Source organism: Erinaceus europaeus, chromosome 12 (assembly GCF_950295315.1).
Source record: "Erinaceus europaeus chromosome 12, mEriEur2.1, whole genome shotgun sequence".
Classification (NCBI taxonomy): Eukaryota; Metazoa; Chordata; class Mammalia; order Eulipotyphla; family Erinaceidae; genus Erinaceus; species Erinaceus europaeus.
In genome coordinates this window covers 47,665,489-47,685,695 of record NC_080173.1, presented here as the reverse complement: position 1 = coordinate 47,685,695, position 20,207 = coordinate 47,665,489, and the positions used below count along the sequence as shown (strand labels likewise).

Sequence of the window (20,207 nt, the reverse complement as noted above, 5' to 3'; positions counted from 1 at the left end):
GGGCAGGCCCACTTCACAGGAGTTTGAGGCTAGTCAATTCAAAACCTTGGCCTCCACATTTCCTTTGTTCAAACTGATAGGGACATACATGGTACCTACCCTGGCCCAGGAGTAGTCCATTGGCACGGTGGGGGGCGGTACCTCCTGAGCAGGTACAATCACCCCCTTGGCCACAAGATCCTCATACACAGACCTGATAGTTGGGGAAGGGGCAGATGAAAAGATTACTGCAGGTTCTCCAGGCCATCCCCAAAATGCTCAGCCAAATATCCCACACACTTTGTACCTTCTCCTTTTAGGAGCTTAGCCTTACCAGTTGAATTCCTGAAAACTAATTGAAAATGTTCTAACCAACACCCTACCCCCCTTCTTTGAAGGCAGCTTTCTAGAAAGTTGAATCGGGAAGCCAAGGACAAACAGAAGGGAGATGTGGGAAGAAATAGGATATCCATTTCTTAGTTAATCAGAAGGTACTTTAAAATATATATATATTTATTTATTACCTTTTATTGCCCTTGTTGTTTTATTATAGTTATTATCATTGTTGGATAGGACAAAGAGAAATGGAGAGGAGGGAAAGACAGAAAAGGGGAGAGAAAGGTAGACACCTGTAGACCTGTTTCAGGGGAGTCTATGAAGCGACTCCCCTGCAGGTGGAGAGCCAGGGGCTTGAACTGGGATCCTCAAGCCAGTCCTTGCACCACATGTGCTTAACCCGCTGCGCTAATGCCCAACTTCCCAGGAGGTACTTTCTTATTTTTTTTCTTTTCTTTCCTTTTTTTTAAATTGGGGAATTAATGTTTTACATTCAACAGTAAGTACAATAGTTTGTACATGCATAACATTCCCCAGTTTCCCATATAACAATACAACCCCCACTAGGTCCTCTGTCATCCTTCTTGGACCTGTATTCTCTACTTTGGTGCGATACGCCAATTCCATTTCAGGTTCTACTTCTGTTTTCTTTTCTGATCTTGTCTTTCAACTTCTGCCTGAGAGTAAGATCATCCCATATTCATCCTTCTGTTTCTGACTTACATCACTCAACATGATTTTTTCAAGGTCCATCCAAGATCGGCTGAAAACGGTGAAGTCACCATTTTTAGGAGGTACTTTCTAACCTATCACTTATGCCTAGCCAAACAGGAAGGCTCAGAAAAACTAAGTATATTTTAACACTAGTCTGAATGGTCTGTAACTGTGTAACTGCTGGGCTATCTCTATAGCTGCAGGTGAAAGGGACAGGACTAGTGAACCCTCTACTGAAAAGGCTGCTGCCCTGAGGAGAGACTGGGAAAGGCAGGGAGAGGCCCACTTACTGGATGATTTCTCCAAGCTCATCAAAGCTCCGGGGCACAAACACTCCTGCCTCCTTCAAAGCCTGATTCTTGGCCACTGCAGTTTCAGAAGCCTGGTTGGCACAAGCGCCGGCATGGCCAAACTGTACCTGCGAGGCAAAGAAAACTGGCTTGACAAGGTTTGTTAGTCCCCCAGGGGAAAGAATACAGGCTTCTGGGAAGTTTCTGCATTGATTATAGGTTGTAACAGAGGAACACTAGTCATCAATCACTTCAAGCTTCAAACAGGCCCACTAAATAAGCAGGATGATCAATTCTCACTTTAGAAGTGAGGATACACACAGCTCAGGAGTTCACTCACCTGTTCAAGGTCACACACCTGATGGGAAGTGGAGCCAGGAAACAGCCTGGCAACCCAGCTTCACAAAAACCTTCATTTGACATCCCCTGAGGCTAATGGGAGCAAGAGTTATCTGAGAGCCACAGTGAATGGGATCAGAAAATAGCTCACCTGGTACAGCATATACCTAGCAGTGTGTAAAGTTCTGGGATTGAGCCCCAGCACCACAAAGAGGAACCATGGACAGTATGGGGGAACTTCAAAGATGGTGAAAAAATTGGTAATCATTTCATTCCTCGTGGGATACACGGCATCTTGACATGTATTCAATCATGTTAACATATCCAGAAGGAACATCTTCCAGCATGGCACTTCACATCACAGCCCTTCCTGGCTCAGTGTGTGTGTCTTCTCCCTCCTCGGTCTCATCTTCCCTCTCTGTTGTTCTCAGTGAAGCCTTTTACACTCCTCCAGACAGTAGATTCTAGCTCCTAACTCACAACCATGTTCAGTGAGACACAGAAACTTTCTCTGACCTTAGTCGGATGATGAGTAAAGCTCCTAAAAATGAATTTCAGGTCCTAGAGAGCTAGAGCATAGTGTAGCAATTAGATATCAAATGGACCTTACTATGACCATAAGGTCCACCTTGTGCCCCATCTTGACCTGTTTCAGCCATACCTCAGAGGAGAACATGGTAGCACAGGTTCCGATGCACCAGCAGACCACAGGCTTGGTGATACGGCCCTCCTTGATGCCCCGGCAGATCTTATATTCCTCCGTGCCTCCAATCTATCAAGGACCAGCAAACAAGAAAAGCCCAGTTAGTGAACCCCACCGTAAGAGCAACACTGCAGCAGGAAAATCTACCGTAGGGGCAGAGCCAAGAGTGGTCAAGTGTGTTGAATTGTAACATGGCTAGAACAATTGGGAATACAGGGAAGAATTGTACAAGGACAGTAGATATCGCTGGGACTCCCCCTTCCTGGGTTGTGGATATTAAAAGATTTAGGAGCAGACCCAATCAGTAGCACAACCAACATATGAGGGTTTAGTACTCTTCCAAATTAAAGATGCACTTTTTCCTCCAGATACTCACTGGCACTTTGCCAATGCAAAGCATCTTCTTCTTCTACATCTTCTTTCTTTCTTTCTTTCTTTCTTTCTTTCTTTCTCTTTTTTTTTTTTTTTTTGCGGCAAATGGCTTCCAGAAGCCATGGATTTATTGTATGGGCTCCAAATCCCAGCAAACCCTGCCTTTCGCTTCCCTCCTGACTGGGCGATTCGCAAAGCATCTTCTTAATAGACACTACGAGGCCTTGTGGCACCAGAAGGCAAAGATTCTTTTCTTTAGAGACATACACAGAAGTGTAAAAAGGGAAAACTACAGTCCAAGGAGTGGGACTGCCAGAAACTATCAACTTATATAACCAAAGGCACACGCACGCACGCACGCGCGCGCGCGCACACACATAAATTTTTTAATTGACACACCTATGGACATATAATCTTTGACAAAGGTGTCCAGACTATTAAATGGGGAAAGCAGTCTCTCTTCAACAAATGGTGCTGGAAAAAATGGGTTGAAACATGCAGAAGAATGAAAACTGAACCACTATATTTCACCAAATACAAAAGTAAATTCCAAGTGGATCAAGGACTTGCATGTTAGACCAGAAACTATCAGATACTTAGAGGAAAATATTGGCAGAACTCTTTTCCGCATACATTTTAAAGACATCTTCAATGAACCAAATCCAATTACAAAGAAGACTAAGGCAAGCATAAACCTATGGGACTCCATCAAATTACAAAGCTTCTGGACAGGGAAAGAAACCACTACCCAAACCAAAAGACCCCTCACAGAATGGGAGATCTTTACATGCCATACATCAGACAAGAGGCTAACAACCAGAATATATAAAGAACTTGCAAATCTCAACGAGAAGACAACAAATAACCCCATCCAAAAATGGGGGGAAGACATGGACAGAATATTCACCACAGAAGAGATCCAAAAGGCCAAGAAACACATGAAAAAATGCTCCAAGTCTCTGACTGTCAGAGAAATGCAAATCAAGACAAGATACCACTTCACTCCTGTGAGAATGTCACACATCAGAAAAGGGAACAGCAACAAATGCTGGAGAGGGTGTGGGGTCAAAGGAACCCTTCTACACTGCTGGTGGGAATGTCAATTGGTCCAACCTCTGTGGAGAACAGTCTGGAGAACTCTCAGAAGGCTAGAAATGGACCTACCCTAGGACCCTGCAATTTATCTCCTGGGGATATATCCTAAGGAACCCAACACACCCATCCAAAAAGATCTGTGTACACATATGTTCTTGGCAGCACAATTTGTAATAGCCTATAATAGCCTGGAAGCAACTCAGGTATCCAACAACTGATGAGTGGCTGAGCAAGTTGTGATATATATATATATACACACACACACACACACACACACACACACACACACACACACACACACATAGTGGAATACTACTCAGCTGTGAAAAAATGGTGACTTCACCGTTTTCAGCCTATCTTGGATGGACCTTGAAAAATTCATGTTAAGTGAAATAAGTCAGAAACAGAAGGATGAATATGGGATGATCTCACTCTCAGGCAGAAGTTGAAAAACAAGATCAGAAGAGAAAACACAAGTAGAACCTGAACTGGGATTGGCGTATTGCACCAAAGTAAAAAGCTCTGCGGTGGGTGGGTGGGGAGAATACAGATCCAAGAAGGATGACAAGGGACATAGTAGGGGTTGTATTATTATATGGAAATCTGGGAAATATTATGTATGTACAAACTATTATATTTACTGTTAAATGTAAAACATTAATTCTCCAGTAAAGAAATAAAAAAAAAAAGAAAGAAAGAAAGAAAGATAGAAGAGAAACAGCTTTCTGGACTGGAAAAAAATTTTTTTTTAATTGAGATTGAGTGGTGTAAACAGAAAAAACAAAAAACTCTCATGCCCAAGCCTCCAAAATCCAAGGCTCAATCCCCGACACCACCATAAGCCAGAGCTGAGTAGTGCTTTGATAAAAAATAATCACCCATCACTTTTATAACCAGGTATCTTTTTTTTTCTTTTTCCTTATTAACTCACCTCTCCAAGAACCACTATCATTTTGACTCCTGGAGTGTCCTGGTAACGCAAGACATGATCCATGAACGTTGAGCCAGGGTACCTGGTAAGAACAGAAAGGACATGTCTGGGGTGGGAATAGATGTGGGGAGAGCGTCACCTATTTGGGTGACCACAAGTATGAGTGTGGCAGTAGTAGAAGTTTCTCCATTCACAACAATTAACTAACAATATAATGAACACTTCCTAAGTACTTACTAGGTGCCAAGCCCTAAATTAGTCATTACACCCCCACATGGGGGATAAAGGGAAGGATAAAGGGCATCTAGCAAGAGTAATCAGCCTAAGCAGGACACCACCCCTCAGGCACGATAACCAGGGAAACTGGAATTTGAAGCCCTTCAGTCTGATTTCAGAAATGGTCCCTAGCCAATGCATCCTGTGGCCTCCCAAATGACTACAACTGGCAAACAAACAAAACCTCACTTTTCCAAGAACTCAAGTAATTTGTAGAAATACCCTCCCTTGTATTTTTTATTTTATGGTCAAGTCTGTCCTAAGACAAGACAATAAATGTTTCAGCCTATGGGCTTAAGTAACACCTCTATGTGCTTGGAACTCAGCAGGAACTAAGCAGAGACTAGAGGACCCAGGGTTTCATATGATTCCCATAGTTCCCACAGTTTATCACCTGTCCCCTCCAATGGCCACGCCCTCATAGACGCCATCTGTGGTCCGAGAGATGATATTGTTGAGCTCGTTGGACATGCCCCCAGAGCGTGAGACATAGGCCACACTGCCGGGGCGATACAGTTTGGAGGCTAAGATGTTGTCCAGCATCCCACCAGTATTTCCAATCTTAAAGCACCCAGGTTTGATACCACCAACCTGCAAGGGCAGAAACAGCAGTCAGGAAGGAAAGATGAGCTGATTGGCCACAGAGATCAGAGGAACTGCAAAGCCTACTACAAACTACCTGCTCAGTCTACTCTAGCAAGATCGGGAACCCCTGAAAATGGGTATCCCATGGATGGAGGCCCTCTTCTTTCCTGAGAGACATTCCACAGAAAAACTTGTCCTTATTTTATTTTATTTTTTTTTGCTACCAGGGTCATCCCTGGGGCTCAGTGCCTGTATAATAAATCCACTGCTCATCCCCAACCCCTCCCCTCATTTTTTCTTTGGTAGAACAGAAATAAATTGAGGGGGAAGGGAGAGTAAGAGAGGAGCTCATGAAGCTTCCCCTTCCCTATAGGTGGGAACCAGGGGCTTGAACCCAAGTCTTTGTGGACGGTAATATATGCAATCTACCAGGCGTGCTACTGCCCAGCCTCTAAGGACCTTATCTGTAAAAGTATATGTTTTCTTTCTTTCTTTCTTTATTTATTTATTCCCTTTTGATGTCCTTGTTGTTTTTAATTATTGTAGTTATTGTTGTTGTTGATGTTGGATAGGACAGAGAGAAATGGAGAGAGTAGGGGAAGATGGAGGGGGAGAGAAAGACAGACACCTGCAGACCTGCTTCACTGCCTGTGAAGTGACTCCCCTGCAGATGGGGAGCCAGGGGCTCAAACCAGGATCCTTAAGGTCCTTGCACTTTGTGCCACGTGCGCTTAACCCACTGCGCTACCGCCCGACTCCCAAGTATACGTTTTCTAAAGCAGTTTCAGACATCTATCTTCAGGGTTGTCATTTCCCTACTCTAAAAAAATAAAAGCTGTCATCAAAGGTGTATAACATAGGTGTATACCATTGCTTGGCATTACCCCAGTGAGAGCTGAAAGGCACCTAGCTCAGTTTGAAAATCTCATCATCAGGAAAACTTTATTACAACAACTGTGCATAAGGGGAGGGGGGAATCGGTGAAACTCTGCTGTTTATTTAGACTAAAAGAAACTGAGGGGAGTCGGGCGGTAGCACAGCAAGTTAAGCGCAGGTGGCACAAAGCACAAGGACCAGCATAAGGATCCCGGTTCAAGCCCCTGGCTCCCCACCTACAGGGTGGGGTCGCTTCAGAAGCGGTGAAGCAGGTCTGCAGGTGTCTATCTTTCTCTCCCCCTCTTCTCTCCATTTCTCTGTCCTATCCAAAAACAATAACATCAATAACAACAATAAGTACAATAATAATAAAAAAGGGCAACAAAAGGGAATAAATAAATAAATAAATAAGAAACTGAGATGAAAGGAGGAGCTAGAGAGGGAAACACAGATACCTGCAGAACTACTTCACTGCTTGTAAAGCTTCTCTGCAGGTGGACACTGGGGACTTGAACCTAGGTCCTTGCACACTGTGATATGTGTGCTCAATCAGGGGCACCACCATCTGTTCCCTTCCTCCCACCCCCCTTATTTTGGTTATTACTTTTTTAAAAAACAATTTTTTAATTTATTCCCTTTTGTTGTCCTTGTTGTTTTATTGTTGTAGTTATTGTTGTTATTGATGTCATCATTGTTAGATAGGACAGAAAGAAATGGAAAGAGGAAGAGAAGACAGAGGGGGAGAGAAAGATAGACACCTGTAGAAAGATAGACGCCTGCTGCAGGTGGGCTCAACCAGGATCCTTATGCCAGTCCTTGCGCTTTGCGTCACATGCTACCGCCCAATTCCCTGGTTATAACTTTTTTATAGTGAAATTTCTTATGTGAAGACATTTGGAGGAGCCAGGTGGTAGCGCACCTGGTGCACATGCTACAATGTGCAATGGCCCAGGTTCAAGCCCCTGGCCCCCACCTGCAGGGGAAAAGCAGGACTGTTGGTGTCTCTCTATCTCTCTCCTCTATGCAAACCCCTCTCAAATTCTGTCTCTATCCAACAACAACAACAACAGCAATAACAACAACAATAATAACCACAACAATGATAAACAACAAGGGCAACAAAAGGGAAAAAAAAAAGAAGTGGTGGCACAGTGATAAAGCATTGGTCTCTCAAGCATGAGGTCCTGAGTTCGATCCCCAGCAGCACATGTGCCAGAGTGATGCCTGGTTCTTTCTCTCTCCTCCTATCTTCCTCATTAATAAATAAATAAAATCTTTTTTAAAAAAAATCAATTCGTGGTCTGGGAGGTGGCGCAGTGATAAGGCTTTGGACTCTCAAGCATGAGATCCTGGGTTCGATCCTCAGCAGCACATGTGCCAGAGTGATGTCTGGTTCTTTCTCTCTCCTCCTATCTTTCTAATTAATAAATAAATAAAATATTTTTTTAAAAAATCAATTATTCATGGATGGGGAGGTGCCTGAAGCTCCAGAGGTTTCCAGGTTATATCCCCTACACTATCATGAGCCAGAGCTGAACAGTGCTCTGGTAAAAAAATAATAATAATGAAGTCATAAAAATAATTCTCATTAAATCTTTGAAAATATACAGGTGAAATGAAGTAGGGAAGACAGCCCATTAAAAAAGTAGGTGGAGTGGTCCGGGAGGAGGTAAAGCTTTGGACTCTCAAGCATGAGGTCCTGAGTTTGATCCCCAGAAGCACATGTACCAGAGTGATGTCTGGTTCTTTCTCTCTCCTTCTCTCTTTCTCATTAATTAATAAATAAATAAAATCTTAAAAAAGTAGTTGAAGTAGAACAGAACTGGAGGCATCACACTCCCAAATCTCAAATTGTATTATAGGGCCATTGTCATCAAAACTGCTTGGTACTGGAACATAAACAGACACCAGTAGAATAGAATTGAGAGCCCAGCAATAAGCTCCCACACGTATAGACATCTGATCTTTGACAAGGCTGCCCAGACTATTGAATGGAAAAAGGAGAGTCTTTTCAACAAACGGTGTTGGAAAAACTGGGTTGAAACAGCATTATCATCTCCTGGAGTGGAAACAGGCCTTTTTGTTAATCCTCTAGTCTCCTCCACTGTAAAAGGAAAGAGCGCTCTGATTCTCTCTCTGCTTTTAACTCAAATATGTCAACAGATTAGAAACAAACAAACAAACAAACCTTAAGTAACAACAACAACAAAAAAGTAACTAGAGGGGTCAGATGATGGTAAACCTGGTTGAGTGCACATGTTACAATGTGCAAGGGCCCGGGTTTGAGCCCGTGGTCCCCACCTGCAGGGGGAAAACTTCATGAGTGGTGAATCAGGGCTGTAGGTGTTTCTGTCTCTCTTCCTTTCTTAGCCCACCATTTCAATTTCTGGTTGTCTCTATCCTATAAATAAGAAGAATTACTTGGGTGAGACCTTTCCTTTCTCATAGGACTCCTTAATTCCATTTCGGGTAGTCTACTTCCTAACAAAGCCTCAAAACCTAGATATAGACCAGGTCCCATGTACACATGTATCCATAAATTAGGGCAAAATATATACATTAAGGCAAAAGTGCACCATAGTTTGCAGTGAGTCAATAAATGAAGCAAGCAAGTAGAAAGACCTAAAAAGACACCTTAAAGTATCTAATGAAATAGTTTCTACTTAGACCTAGATACCCTCCTCACCTACTTCCTATTACACTTCCCTGAGTAACTCCAAAGCTAACCTTATCAAAGTAAGCACTACAAAAGCTGAATAAGGGCAAAAGACTGGCATAATTTAATGATGACTCTTTAGTCACTATCAGACCACCCCATCAGCTGGGGCCCTAGTCGGGGAGTCCTGGGATTCCCACCCAGACACAATGAGCCTAGACCTGAATAGATCCCTCTTTCCATTATTACTGGTCATCTCCATCAGGAAAAACATAATGGACCCCTCTGGGGGCCCCCAAAGGACCTTGCCCTCAATGTGGATCAACAATAGTAGAGAATGTTCCATCCTTCGAAGGGGGATTGGATAACATACTTTATCTACCACCTGAAGAAGATGGGTGCTGAAATTGGTGCAACTCGGAATGTTCCTACTGATGACCACAGAATGCATGTTCAGACCTACAGGGATGTAGAGGTTACATAGGGTCCTATGCTGAGTATGGGCCCCAGATCAAATCGATGGGGTTTACAGTCAACAATAATTATACACTTTTTCCATATTTGGGAGCTACTCTTCTTCACTGATCCAGCTTTCTAGTCCTTTATCCAGCCATGACATCATCTCCCCAGACAATAACTTGGTTCCACCTACATATCAGATGGCAGGCTCAGGCAAAAACTAATAAAGTCATAGGCCCTTTGGAATATACCTAAAATAGGCCTAATAGCTATTTCCAAAACGGAGACCCCAAATCTTCATCTGCAATATTCCAGCCTTTAATCAACAATTTGTATGGCTCTATATGTTAACTCTTTTTCAGCCACCAGGTTCCAGATGCTACCATGATGCCAACTCGACTTCCCTGGACAGATGACCCCACCAATGTGTCCTGTAGCTCTGCTTCCTCAGATCCCTTCCCCACTAGGGAAAGAGAGAGAGAGAGAGGCAGGCTGGGAGTGTGGATCAACCTGTCAACGCCCATGTTCAGCGGGGAAGCAATTACAGAAGCCAGACCTTCCACCTTCTGCATCCCACAATGACCCTGGGTCCATACTGCTAGGAGGTTGAAGAACAGGAAAGCTATCAAGGGAGGGGATGTGATACGGAACTCTGGTGATGCAAACTGTACCCCTCTTATCCTATGGTCTTGTCAGTGTTTCCATCTTATAAGTAAATAAATATTAAAAAAAAAAAGAAGAAAATAAAAATTAAAAAGGAACTGGAGGCCAGGCAGTGGCACACCTGGTTGAGTGCACGAGGGCTTGGGTTCAAGCCCCTCATTCCCACCTGCAGGGGGGAAGCTTCATAAGTGGTGAAATAGTGCTGCAAACGTGTCTCTTTCTAACTTGCCTTTCCATCTCAATTTCTGTCTCTATCAAAAATAAGTAAGCAGAGAAGTTTTGTTTCAACAGGTACTCTCTCCCTCTCTCTTTTTAATATTTTTATTTATTAATGAGAAATACAGGAGAGAAGGAAAGAACCAGACATCACTGGTACATGTGCTGCCGTGGACCAAACTCAAGACCTCATGCTTGAGAGTCCAATGCTTTAGTCACTGCACCACCTCCTGGACCATTCAACAGGTACACTCTCTTAGATCCTTTTACTTAGGACCCAGGCAATGGGACACCTGGTTAATTACACACATTACAGTGCACAAGGACTCAGGCTCAAGTCCCTGATCCCCACCCCACCTGCAGAGGGAAAGCTTCAGCAGTGGTGAAGCAGCGCTGCAGGTGTCTCTCAGTCTCTTTCCCTATCTCCCTTTCCCCTCTCAATTTCTGTCAGTCTCCATCCAATAATGAACAAGTAAAAATACTGAGAGGAAAAAAAGGGGGGCCGGGTGGTGACACACCTGGTTGAGCATACATGTTAAAAAAAAAAAAAAAAAAAGCACACACACACATTTTTATTCAAGTGGGAGACACTCAAAAAGTAAATTCCCTGAGGGCCAGAAGTTCATAACATATCCTGGAACTCAAAAGGCTTTCTGGAAGGGACACTCACAGTGGCAGGTCCAATGATGGTCACTCCCTTCTGGTCAGCCTTCTTGATCAGCTTCCGTGTAAGGGCCTCAGGGATGCCTTCGGCTATGATGGCAATGGTTCGGATCTAGAGGATGACACAGACCCTTGTTATTAACTTTCAGCCTGATCTAAGGTAGTTATATTCAACAATTCACCTTGCAAGCCCCCTTTCAGACTTTATGACAAAGCAAAGTTAACAATATACAGGTTTTCCTTCCCCACCTCTGTCTCTCCTTATTCTGATTACTTTAGTCCTTTCTCAAAGAGGCAAGACACCTAAAGTTGTTTGACTGGTTAACAACATGACTCAGCCAAGCTGGAACAAATGTTTCTGAAAACTCACTACAATCAAAGCTATTGTACTCTCTTCTAGAAAATAAAAAACAAAACAAAAACAAAAACCCAAGATTCAGTCCCACTCTTTCCTACCTGTTCCAGTGCCTGCTCAAAAGTTAACTATTGGGAGTCGGGCAGTAGCGCAGTGGGTTAAGCGCACGTGGCACGAAGCACAAGGACCGGCTTAAGGATCCCGGTTCAAGCTCCTGGCTTCCCACCTGCAGGGGAGTCGCTTCACTGGTGGTGAAGCAGGTCTGCAGGTGTCTATCTTTCTCTCCCTCCTCTATCTTCCCCTCCTTTCTCCATTTCTCTCTGTCCTATCTAACAACATCAATAACAACAACAATAACTACAACAATTAAAAAAACAAGAAAACAAAACAGAAAATAAATAAATATAAGAAATAAATTTTTTAAAAAAGGCATCTATCAGGAGCCAGGCAGTAGCACACCAGTGCTCTTAAGGATCCCGGTTCGAGCCCCTGGCTCAACACCTGCAGGGGATGAAGCAGGTTTGCAGGTATCTTTCTCTCCCCTTTCAATTCTCTCTGTTCTAACAACAATAACAATGGAAACAAAATGGAAAAAATGGCCTCCAGGAACAGTGGATTCCTAGTGTCGACAGCCCCAGTGATAACCCTGGAGGAAAATTTTTAAAAAAAAGTCTCTTTTTCTCTGCTGCACATGAGTCTTTGACTCTATGTCCTCACAGGAGATGGTCCATACATGACAGGAATGAGCTACTTCCACAATGAGTACATATAGCTGTGTTCCAATAAAACCATATTTATAAAAATGAGTGGAGGTTGCAAACACCTGAGATTTCTGATTCCATTCCCAGCACTACACATACTGGAGAGATACTCCAGCTTCTCTCTCTCTCTCTCTTTCTCTCTCTCTGCCTTATATGAAACTCTCTCTTACACGCAACAAATAAAATAGATCTTTAATGAAATGCTAATTTGGCACTTGGGCTATATTTGATCAACTTCTATTTTAAACTAAAAAAGTAACTCATTTTCAATTCCTATTTATTTATTTAAAATCAGAGCACTGGGGAGTCGGGCTGTAGCGCAGCGGGTTAAGCGCAGGTGGCGCAAAGCACAAGGACCAGCATAAGGATCCCGGTTCGAACCCCCGCTCCCCACCTGCAGGGGAGTCGCTTCACAGGCGGTGAAGCAGGTCTGCAGGTGTCTATCTTTCTCTCCTCCTCTCTGTCTTCCCCTCCTCTCTCCATTTCTCTCTGTCCTATCCAACAACAACAACAACAACAATAACTACAACAATAAAACAACAAGGGCAACAAAAGGGAATAAATAAATATTTAAAAAATAATAATAAAAAAAATTAAATAAAATCAGAGCACTGTTCTGCTCTGGTTTATGATGGGGGGTGGGGTTGGCCCTGGGACTTCAGAGCCTCAGTCATAAGACTCTCTTTCCATGACCATTACGCTATTCCTTTTGTTTAAATCCAAAAAATATATATAAACAAGGCTGAACAGCAGGCCTATTTCTGGGAAATGGGAATGAAAATGTGATATTGACTTTTTTGTAACTGACTTTTTCTATAATTCTCTTTATTGCAATTATATAAATGTACCTTTGATTCTGGGTTGTGTCCCCTACTCCTCTGCTTTAGCGACATCAGGGGATGGCCCCCCCACCCCTACATACACAATTATTTCATGGCGCCAGGTCACTTTTTCATTCACCTAGAGACTGTGAGAGGGAGGTACCATAGCCCTAAAATGTACTATTGCTGTAGCACCTCCCATGTGATGCCAGGGCTGAAAACTGGAAAGGTAGGCAAACCACCTGGTGAGCTATCTGCCTCACCCCTAGTTCAATTTTGTTATTGTTAACCAAAACACTCCTCAGCTCTAGTTTATGTTGGTGCCTGGAACTGATCCTGCAGCTAGCCATTAAAGTTTTAGGAAATATTTATTTGTTTATTTAGGCCTCCGGGGTTATTGAGGAGGGGAAGACAGAGGGGGAGAGATAAGACTTTGGAGCCTCAGGCAGGAGTTTGTTTGCATAACCATTAAGCTATCTACCCTACACTAGGCATGAAAGTTTTTGCACAGTCATTCTGCTATTTTCCTGGGATCCTGTTTTTGTTTTTTGTTTTTTCTGCCTCCAGGATTACTGCTGGGGCTCAGTGCCAGCACTAGTAATCCACTGCTTCTGGAGGCTATTTTTTTCTCATTTTGTTGCCCTTGCTGTAGTTGTTATTGTTGTTATATAGGACAGACAGAAATCAAGAGAGGAGGGGAAGACAGGAGAGATAGACACCTACAGATCTGCTTTACCAACTGCAAAGTGACCCCCTGCAGGTGGAGAGCTGGGGGCTCGAACCAGGATCCTTATGCTGGTCCTTGTACCCTACGCACTTAACCCACTGTGCTACTGCTCAGCCCCCCTGACTCTTTTTTTTAAAATTTATTTCTTTATTGGGGAATTAATGTTTTACATTCAACAGTAAATACAATTGTTTGCACATGCATAACATTCCCCAGTTTCCCATTTAATAATATAACCCCCACTATGTCATTTATCATCCTTCATGGACCTGTATTCTCCCCACCCACCCACCCCACAGTCTTTTACTTTGGTGCAATATGCCAATTCCATTTCAGGTTCTACTTGTGTTTTCTTTTCTGATCTTGTTTTTCAACTTCTGCCTGAGAGTGAGATCATCCCATATTCATCCTTCTGTTTCTGACTTATTTCACATAACATGAATTTTTCAAGGTCCATCCAAGATCAGCTGAAAACGGTGAAGTCACCATTTTTCACAGCTGAGTAGTATTCCATTGTGTATATATACCACAACTTGCTCAGCCACTCATCTGTTGTTGGACACCTAGGTTGTTTCCAGGTTTTGGCTACTACAAATTGTGCTGCCAAGAACATATGTGTACACAGATCTTTTTGGATAGATGTGTTGGGTTCCTTAGGATATATCCCCAGGAGAGGAATTGCAGGGTCATAGGGTAGGTCCATTTCTAACCTTCTGAGAGTTCTCCAGACTGTTCTCCACAGAGGCTGGACCAATTGACATTCCCACCAGCAGTGTAGGAGGGTTCCTTTGACCCCACACCCTCTCCAGCATTTGCTGCTGCTACCTTTTCTGATGTATGACATTCTCACAGGAGTGAAGTGATATCTCATTGTTGTGTCTTTTATTTTTTAAAAATATTTATTTAGTCCCTTTTGTTTCCCTTGTTGTTTTATTGTTATAGTTATTGTTGTTGTTATTATTGATGTCATTGTTGTTAGATAGGACAGAGGGAAATGGAGAGAGATGGGGAAGACAGAGAGGGGGAGAGAAAGAGCCGGGGGTTCGAACCAGGATCCTTACGCCGGTCCTTGCGCTTTGCGCCACCTGCATTTAACCCGCTGCGCTACCACCCGACTCCCCCTGACTCTGTTTTCAAAGTCAGTCTTAGCAGCCTGGCAAGTGGTGCAGTGAATAAGGCACTGGATTCTCAAGCATGAAGTCCTGAGCTTGATTCTGAACATCATAAATGATGCTCTTGGCCCTTTCATAATTTCACTAGTGAATAAATATTTAATAACAATAATAAAGCCAATTTTAGCGCAGAGTATCTATCAGTCCAGGCAGACAGTCCTGTTCACTTGTCCTTGGCTACAAACCTGCTTCCTGAAGATCACGTGTCCAACCACTTTTACCCAAATCACAGACCAATCCTGAGCCCCAAGCACTTTGTCCCTGGACATCATTCAGAAATTTTGCCAGTGTCCCTCCCTAACAAGGACCAGTGCTTTACCTGTGCATAACTCATGGTCTCAATGGTACTGTCATAGGCAGAACGGAGGGAGGCAAAGTTGATCAGCACATCTACTTCTGGGTGTTTCCTCATAGCATCAGCCATGTTCTTGAAGACAGGAATCAGGATCTCCTTGTGACCCCAGTAAAATTTCTGCTTGTGGTCCCCACTGTGAGAAGGATAGAGGAGGGATCAGTACATCCCTCTCCTACCAGGGTTGAGAGGAGGAGAAAGCCAAGGGGAGCTTCACCAGATGAAGGAAAAGGCCAAGAATTTTGCCCTTAAAGAGCTGGTTTCAGACAAAAGATCTCCCAGAATATAGATAAACCCCATCTGGGTTTGGGAGATCCCCAGCAAAGGGGATAACATAGCTGGTCCCCATAGTCTGGCTCAGACGAGGAAATCAACCTTCCCACTGTGCTGTGACTCACGTGAAGGGGTAGACCATGGCAGCCACAGAGGGTTCGTCTCGGGAGCAGACGTAGTCAAAGTCCAGCATGCCCTGCACAGCCCGGGTCTGCATGCCCCACACAATGGCCTTAGTGTGGCGACTGAAGAGGGTGGTATTCTTTCCTGGTGGGCAAAGACACAGCAAGTGCACCCAGATCACGCATTCCCAGGAGACCCCAACCCATGCCCCAAATCCAAGGAGGGTGGAACTCATCAAAACCAAAAGAAAAGTGGAATTTTCAGAGCTTGGGGAAGAATTGCTTTTATTTCTTTTGGAGAGAGACGACAGCGAACAAAAAGAGCTAGGAGGGTCTACATGACTGGTCAACAGGCCAACTGTGAACAAAGAAAGGATTCCCCGTGTAGAGAACAGGCCCACAGCTGGAGAATTTCTAATGGGCCCAAGCATTTCACAGAAAAGACATGAAAAGAGTCTCCCTCCTGCTTGCATACAAATGGAGCTTGATAAACAATTCTGATAGCCTTTCTTTCTCTCTCTTTCTCCAGAGCAATGTTCAGCTCTGACTTATAATGGGGTGGGGAAGGGGGGGGGTTGAAATGTCAGAGCCTCGGGCATGATTCTTTTTGCAGAACCATTAAGCTACCTTCTCCCCACCTTGGTGGTTGCTTTAAACTATCCTGATTACCTGTAGATCTGGACACAAACCAGCTCAGCTCAAGACCCGAATTTTAATGATGCCCAGTCAGCACAGATATGAAAGAGGTCTGTGAAACATTCGTTCTAACTGAGCTTCCACTGGGTTCTTACAAAAGGAAGGAGCAGTAAGCTCTCTCTTTTCTCTATCAGGTGGCACTTTAATGCACAGAACAATGCCTTGGATGGGCTCTCCAGAGGACAGGAAAGTGATGAGGGGCAACAGAAGTGAACAGCAGCCCATGAAGGTGACTCAGTGGGGAAGAGCACAGACTCAGCATGTTGAGGCCCTATGCTTCACCCCCCTACACACACACACAGCTCTCTTAGATTTATTTTTGTTAATGAGAAAAACAGGAGGAGAGAGAAAAAGAACCAGACATCAATCTGGTACATGTGCTGCTGGGGACTGAACTCAGGACCTCATGCTTGAGAGTCAAAGGCTTTATCCACTGCACCACTGCCTGGACCATCCTTAGGCCTCATTTCCACTACTACATTTGACAGAGCGAGACTCTGGTCTCTCTCATTAAATAAATACAACTTTTTGGCTTTTTTGTTTGTTTTTAGTGACTTAATATTGATTTTAATAGGGATATAATTCCACACGTGTTCCTACCACCAAAGTTCTGTGTCCCTGTTCCCTCCATTGGAAACTGTAATAGTTCTCTCAAGATCACAGATATGGGTTGACTATTATTTCTGTAAATATATATATATATATATTACCTTTTCCCATTCCCCCGCTTCTTTTTTTTTTTTTTTGCCTCCAGGGTTATCGCTGGGTCTTGGTGTCTGCACTATAAATCTACTGCTCCTGGAGGCCATTTTTCTCATTTTGTTGCCCTTGTTGTTGGGCTTGTTGTAGTTACTATTGTTATCATAGCTGTTGTTGTTGTATGATAGGACAGAAATGGAGAGTGGAGGGGAAGACAGAGGGGGAGAGACAGACAGACACCTGCAGCCCTGCTTCACCAGCTGTGAAGTGACTCCCTGCAGGTGGGAGATTCTTAAGCTGGTCCTTGCGCTTGGCCCTCTGTGCTAATGCCCAACTCCTGGTGTCTATCTTTTTCTCTGCTTCTCTGTCTTCCCCATCTCTCTCCATTTCTCTCTGTCCTATCCAACAACGAAGACATCAAGAATAACAAGAATAATAACTACAACAATAAAACAAGGGCAACAAAAGGGAATAAATAAATAATAAAAAAAAGAAGTGATTAGGGAGATGCATAATGATTATGCAAAAGGCTCATGTCTGAGACTCCACAAGTCCCAGATTCAGTTCCTTGCACCACTATAAACTAGAGCTAAGCAGTGCTTTGGCCAAAAAGAGAAAGAGAGAGAAGGGGGGGGGGGGAGAAGGAAGAGCTAGTCCAAGTGCACTTCTCACTTGAGGAGAAAGCCTCAGCACTTGTTGGCGGGTACCTTGACCCCACGGTTTCCTCACTAATTCTCACTAGAGTGTAGTCCTCCAGGGAGGTTCTCAGTTTCTCCAGAGAAAATGCACTGAGCTCAGAAGCATCTGGTATTAATTAAAGTACAAGTGCAGGCTTCAAGGCCTGATTAAATGAATTTAAGAGCTGATCACTTTCCCAAAGCAAGGATTCCCTTCCATGTATAAGCCTGCTTTTCCCCCGTCACAGCCACAATCTCATGACAATCTCCTGATGCTTGGATTTATTGTCAGCCAGACCCACGATCTGGTGAGACATGAGATCACGGCACAGAAAAGACGCCTAATCCAGTTTCTTCACTTCCGGTTCTAGCAAACTGAAGGATAAGTCAAGTAGCAGTGGAGACACATTTTTTTTTTTTAGTTTTTTTTGAGAGATGCAGACACACAGAGACAGAGAGAGAGAGAGAAGAGAAGAGAAGAGAAGAGAAGAGAAGAGAAGAGAAGAGAAGAGAAGAGAAGAGAAACACCATAGCACTGCTCAGCTCTGGTTTATGGTGGTGTGTGTGTGGGGGGGGGGGGGTTGGGTTGAACCTGGGACCTAGGAGCCTCAGGAATGAGAAATGTTTGTATAACCATTATGCTGTCTCCACTGCCCTGGAGCTACATTTTAAGTTAGAAGTGCATCCAAATTTATAGCTCAATTCAGCTGTGTACCTGAGCAGGATAGTGAGCCATTCTTAAGAGTCTGCACCCACACCCGTGTGTTCACAGGCATTGTCTATGCAACAGGCTTGAGAAATCAGGATAAGCTCCACAGATGAAAGGGCTATAATAACAGTGAGTCCAAAGACACAAAGCTGAAGGGGGAAAGCCTTAGATCAAGTATCAGGGAGCTCTCCAAGAGAAGCACCTCTACATCAGGCTCCCCCTCTGGTCCAGGAGATTTCCAGTCACTTCTCAGCACAACTTTAGGGACTGAAAGCAAGAATCGGCCCCAGAGTCATGAGGTAGTTCAAGGATAAAGTTCCTAATTCACATGTGAGGACACCCAGGGTGCAATTCCCCACCACCACATGGAACAATGAGGCTCGGGAAGTAGAATAGTGGATAGTGTTGGAGTTATAAGTAAGAGGGCTTGAGTTCAGTCCCCACACTGCATATGCGAGAATGATGCTGTGATTCTCTCTCTCTCTCTTATAAGTAAATAAATCTTTTAGAAAACAGCACAAAAATAAAAACAAGTGAAATTCCATGGATGGTAAGCTGAGTAGTACTTTAGCATCTCTCACCATGAAATACATAAAATGGTGGTGCAACTAGTTGAGTGCACGCGTTACAATGCACAAGGACACCAATTCAATCCTCCAGTCCCCATCTGCAGGGTGAAAACTGCAGGTCTGGGCCTCCTGGTCTCCCTCCCTACCTCTCCCCCACCCCTCTCAAGTTATTTCTATTCAATAAAATAAATTTTAAAAAATTTAATTTTATATTAATTTTCCCTTTTGTTGCCCTTTTTGTTGCTATTGTAGTTATTATTGTTGTTATTGATGTTGTTGTTAGGTAGGACAGAGAGAAATGGAGAGAGGAGGGGAAGACAGAGAGGGGGAGAGAAAGATAGACACCTGCAGACCTGCTTCACCGCCTCTGAAGCAACTCCGCTGCAGGTGGGGGTTGGGGGCTTGAACCAGGATCCTAATGCCGGTCCTTGCGCTTCACACCATATGCGCTTAACTCGCTGTGCTAAGTGGGGGTGCACATGAACAATAATCTGGTTTCAAGCCCCATGTTCCCTCCTGTAGGGGGAACTAGTTTCACAAGTGGTGGAGTAGCACTGCAGGTCTTGGTCTCTCTCAAAAGACTGTGCGTGCGTGCGTGCGTGCGTGCATAATGGAAGGAATTAAGGCAGAAGCCTGCATTCCTGGCCTTTCCAAATGTTTTGAGTATACCGTTCCCTTTCTTTAAGTCAGCTGGGACTCTCAAAGCATAAATATAGGACCTGATGCTTTAAACAGATTCATCTCTTCACCTGTCACTAGGTAAAAGTGAGTACTGTTTGTTTGCATGAGCATGCACAGAAAATGCTCACTGTAAAGCAGTGACCTTAAACACACCAGACAAAGCCTAGGTCCACCTGCACACTTACCACATGTCTTACCACAGACTTTCTGTATCTCTCCCTCTTCTCTGTCCACCTACCCCATCTTACACACACACACACACACACACACACACACACACACCCCTAAACTCTCTGGATTGGGAGCTTTGGGATGGTAAGGCTGAGATAGGTAGGTTGGAAGGGAAGGCAGCAGGACAATTGGGGTGATCTACTGTTCCCCTCCTTCCCCACACCTCTCTACTGTTCTTCCTGTAGTTTCAATGGTTCCCTCCTTCCTTG

General features: G+C 43.9%; 1 protein-coding gene across 2 annotated transcripts in view; it reads right to left on the bottom strand.

The window, feature by feature from the left end:
* The window catches only part of ACLY (ATP citrate lyase), a 52,782-nt gene that overhangs the window by 11,770 nt on the left and 20,805 nt on the right, over positions 1-20,207 (bottom strand). For both annotated transcript variants that reach the window (XM_060203503.1, XM_060203504.1), the window contains 8 exons: positions 15,740-15,881; positions 15,309-15,477; positions 11,161-11,265; positions 5,430-5,626; positions 4,760-4,841; positions 2,320-2,430; positions 1,320-1,447; positions 52-193 (listed from right to left, as the gene is read on the bottom strand). In XM_060203503.1, the coding sequence (XP_060059486.1) occupies positions 52-193; positions 1,320-1,447; positions 2,320-2,430; positions 4,760-4,841; positions 5,430-5,626; positions 11,161-11,265; positions 15,309-15,477; positions 15,740-15,881 (1,076 nt within the window). The remainder of the gene's footprint in view (positions 1-51; positions 194-1,319; positions 1,448-2,319; positions 2,431-4,759; positions 4,842-5,429; positions 5,627-11,160; positions 11,266-15,308; positions 15,478-15,739; positions 15,882-20,207) is intronic.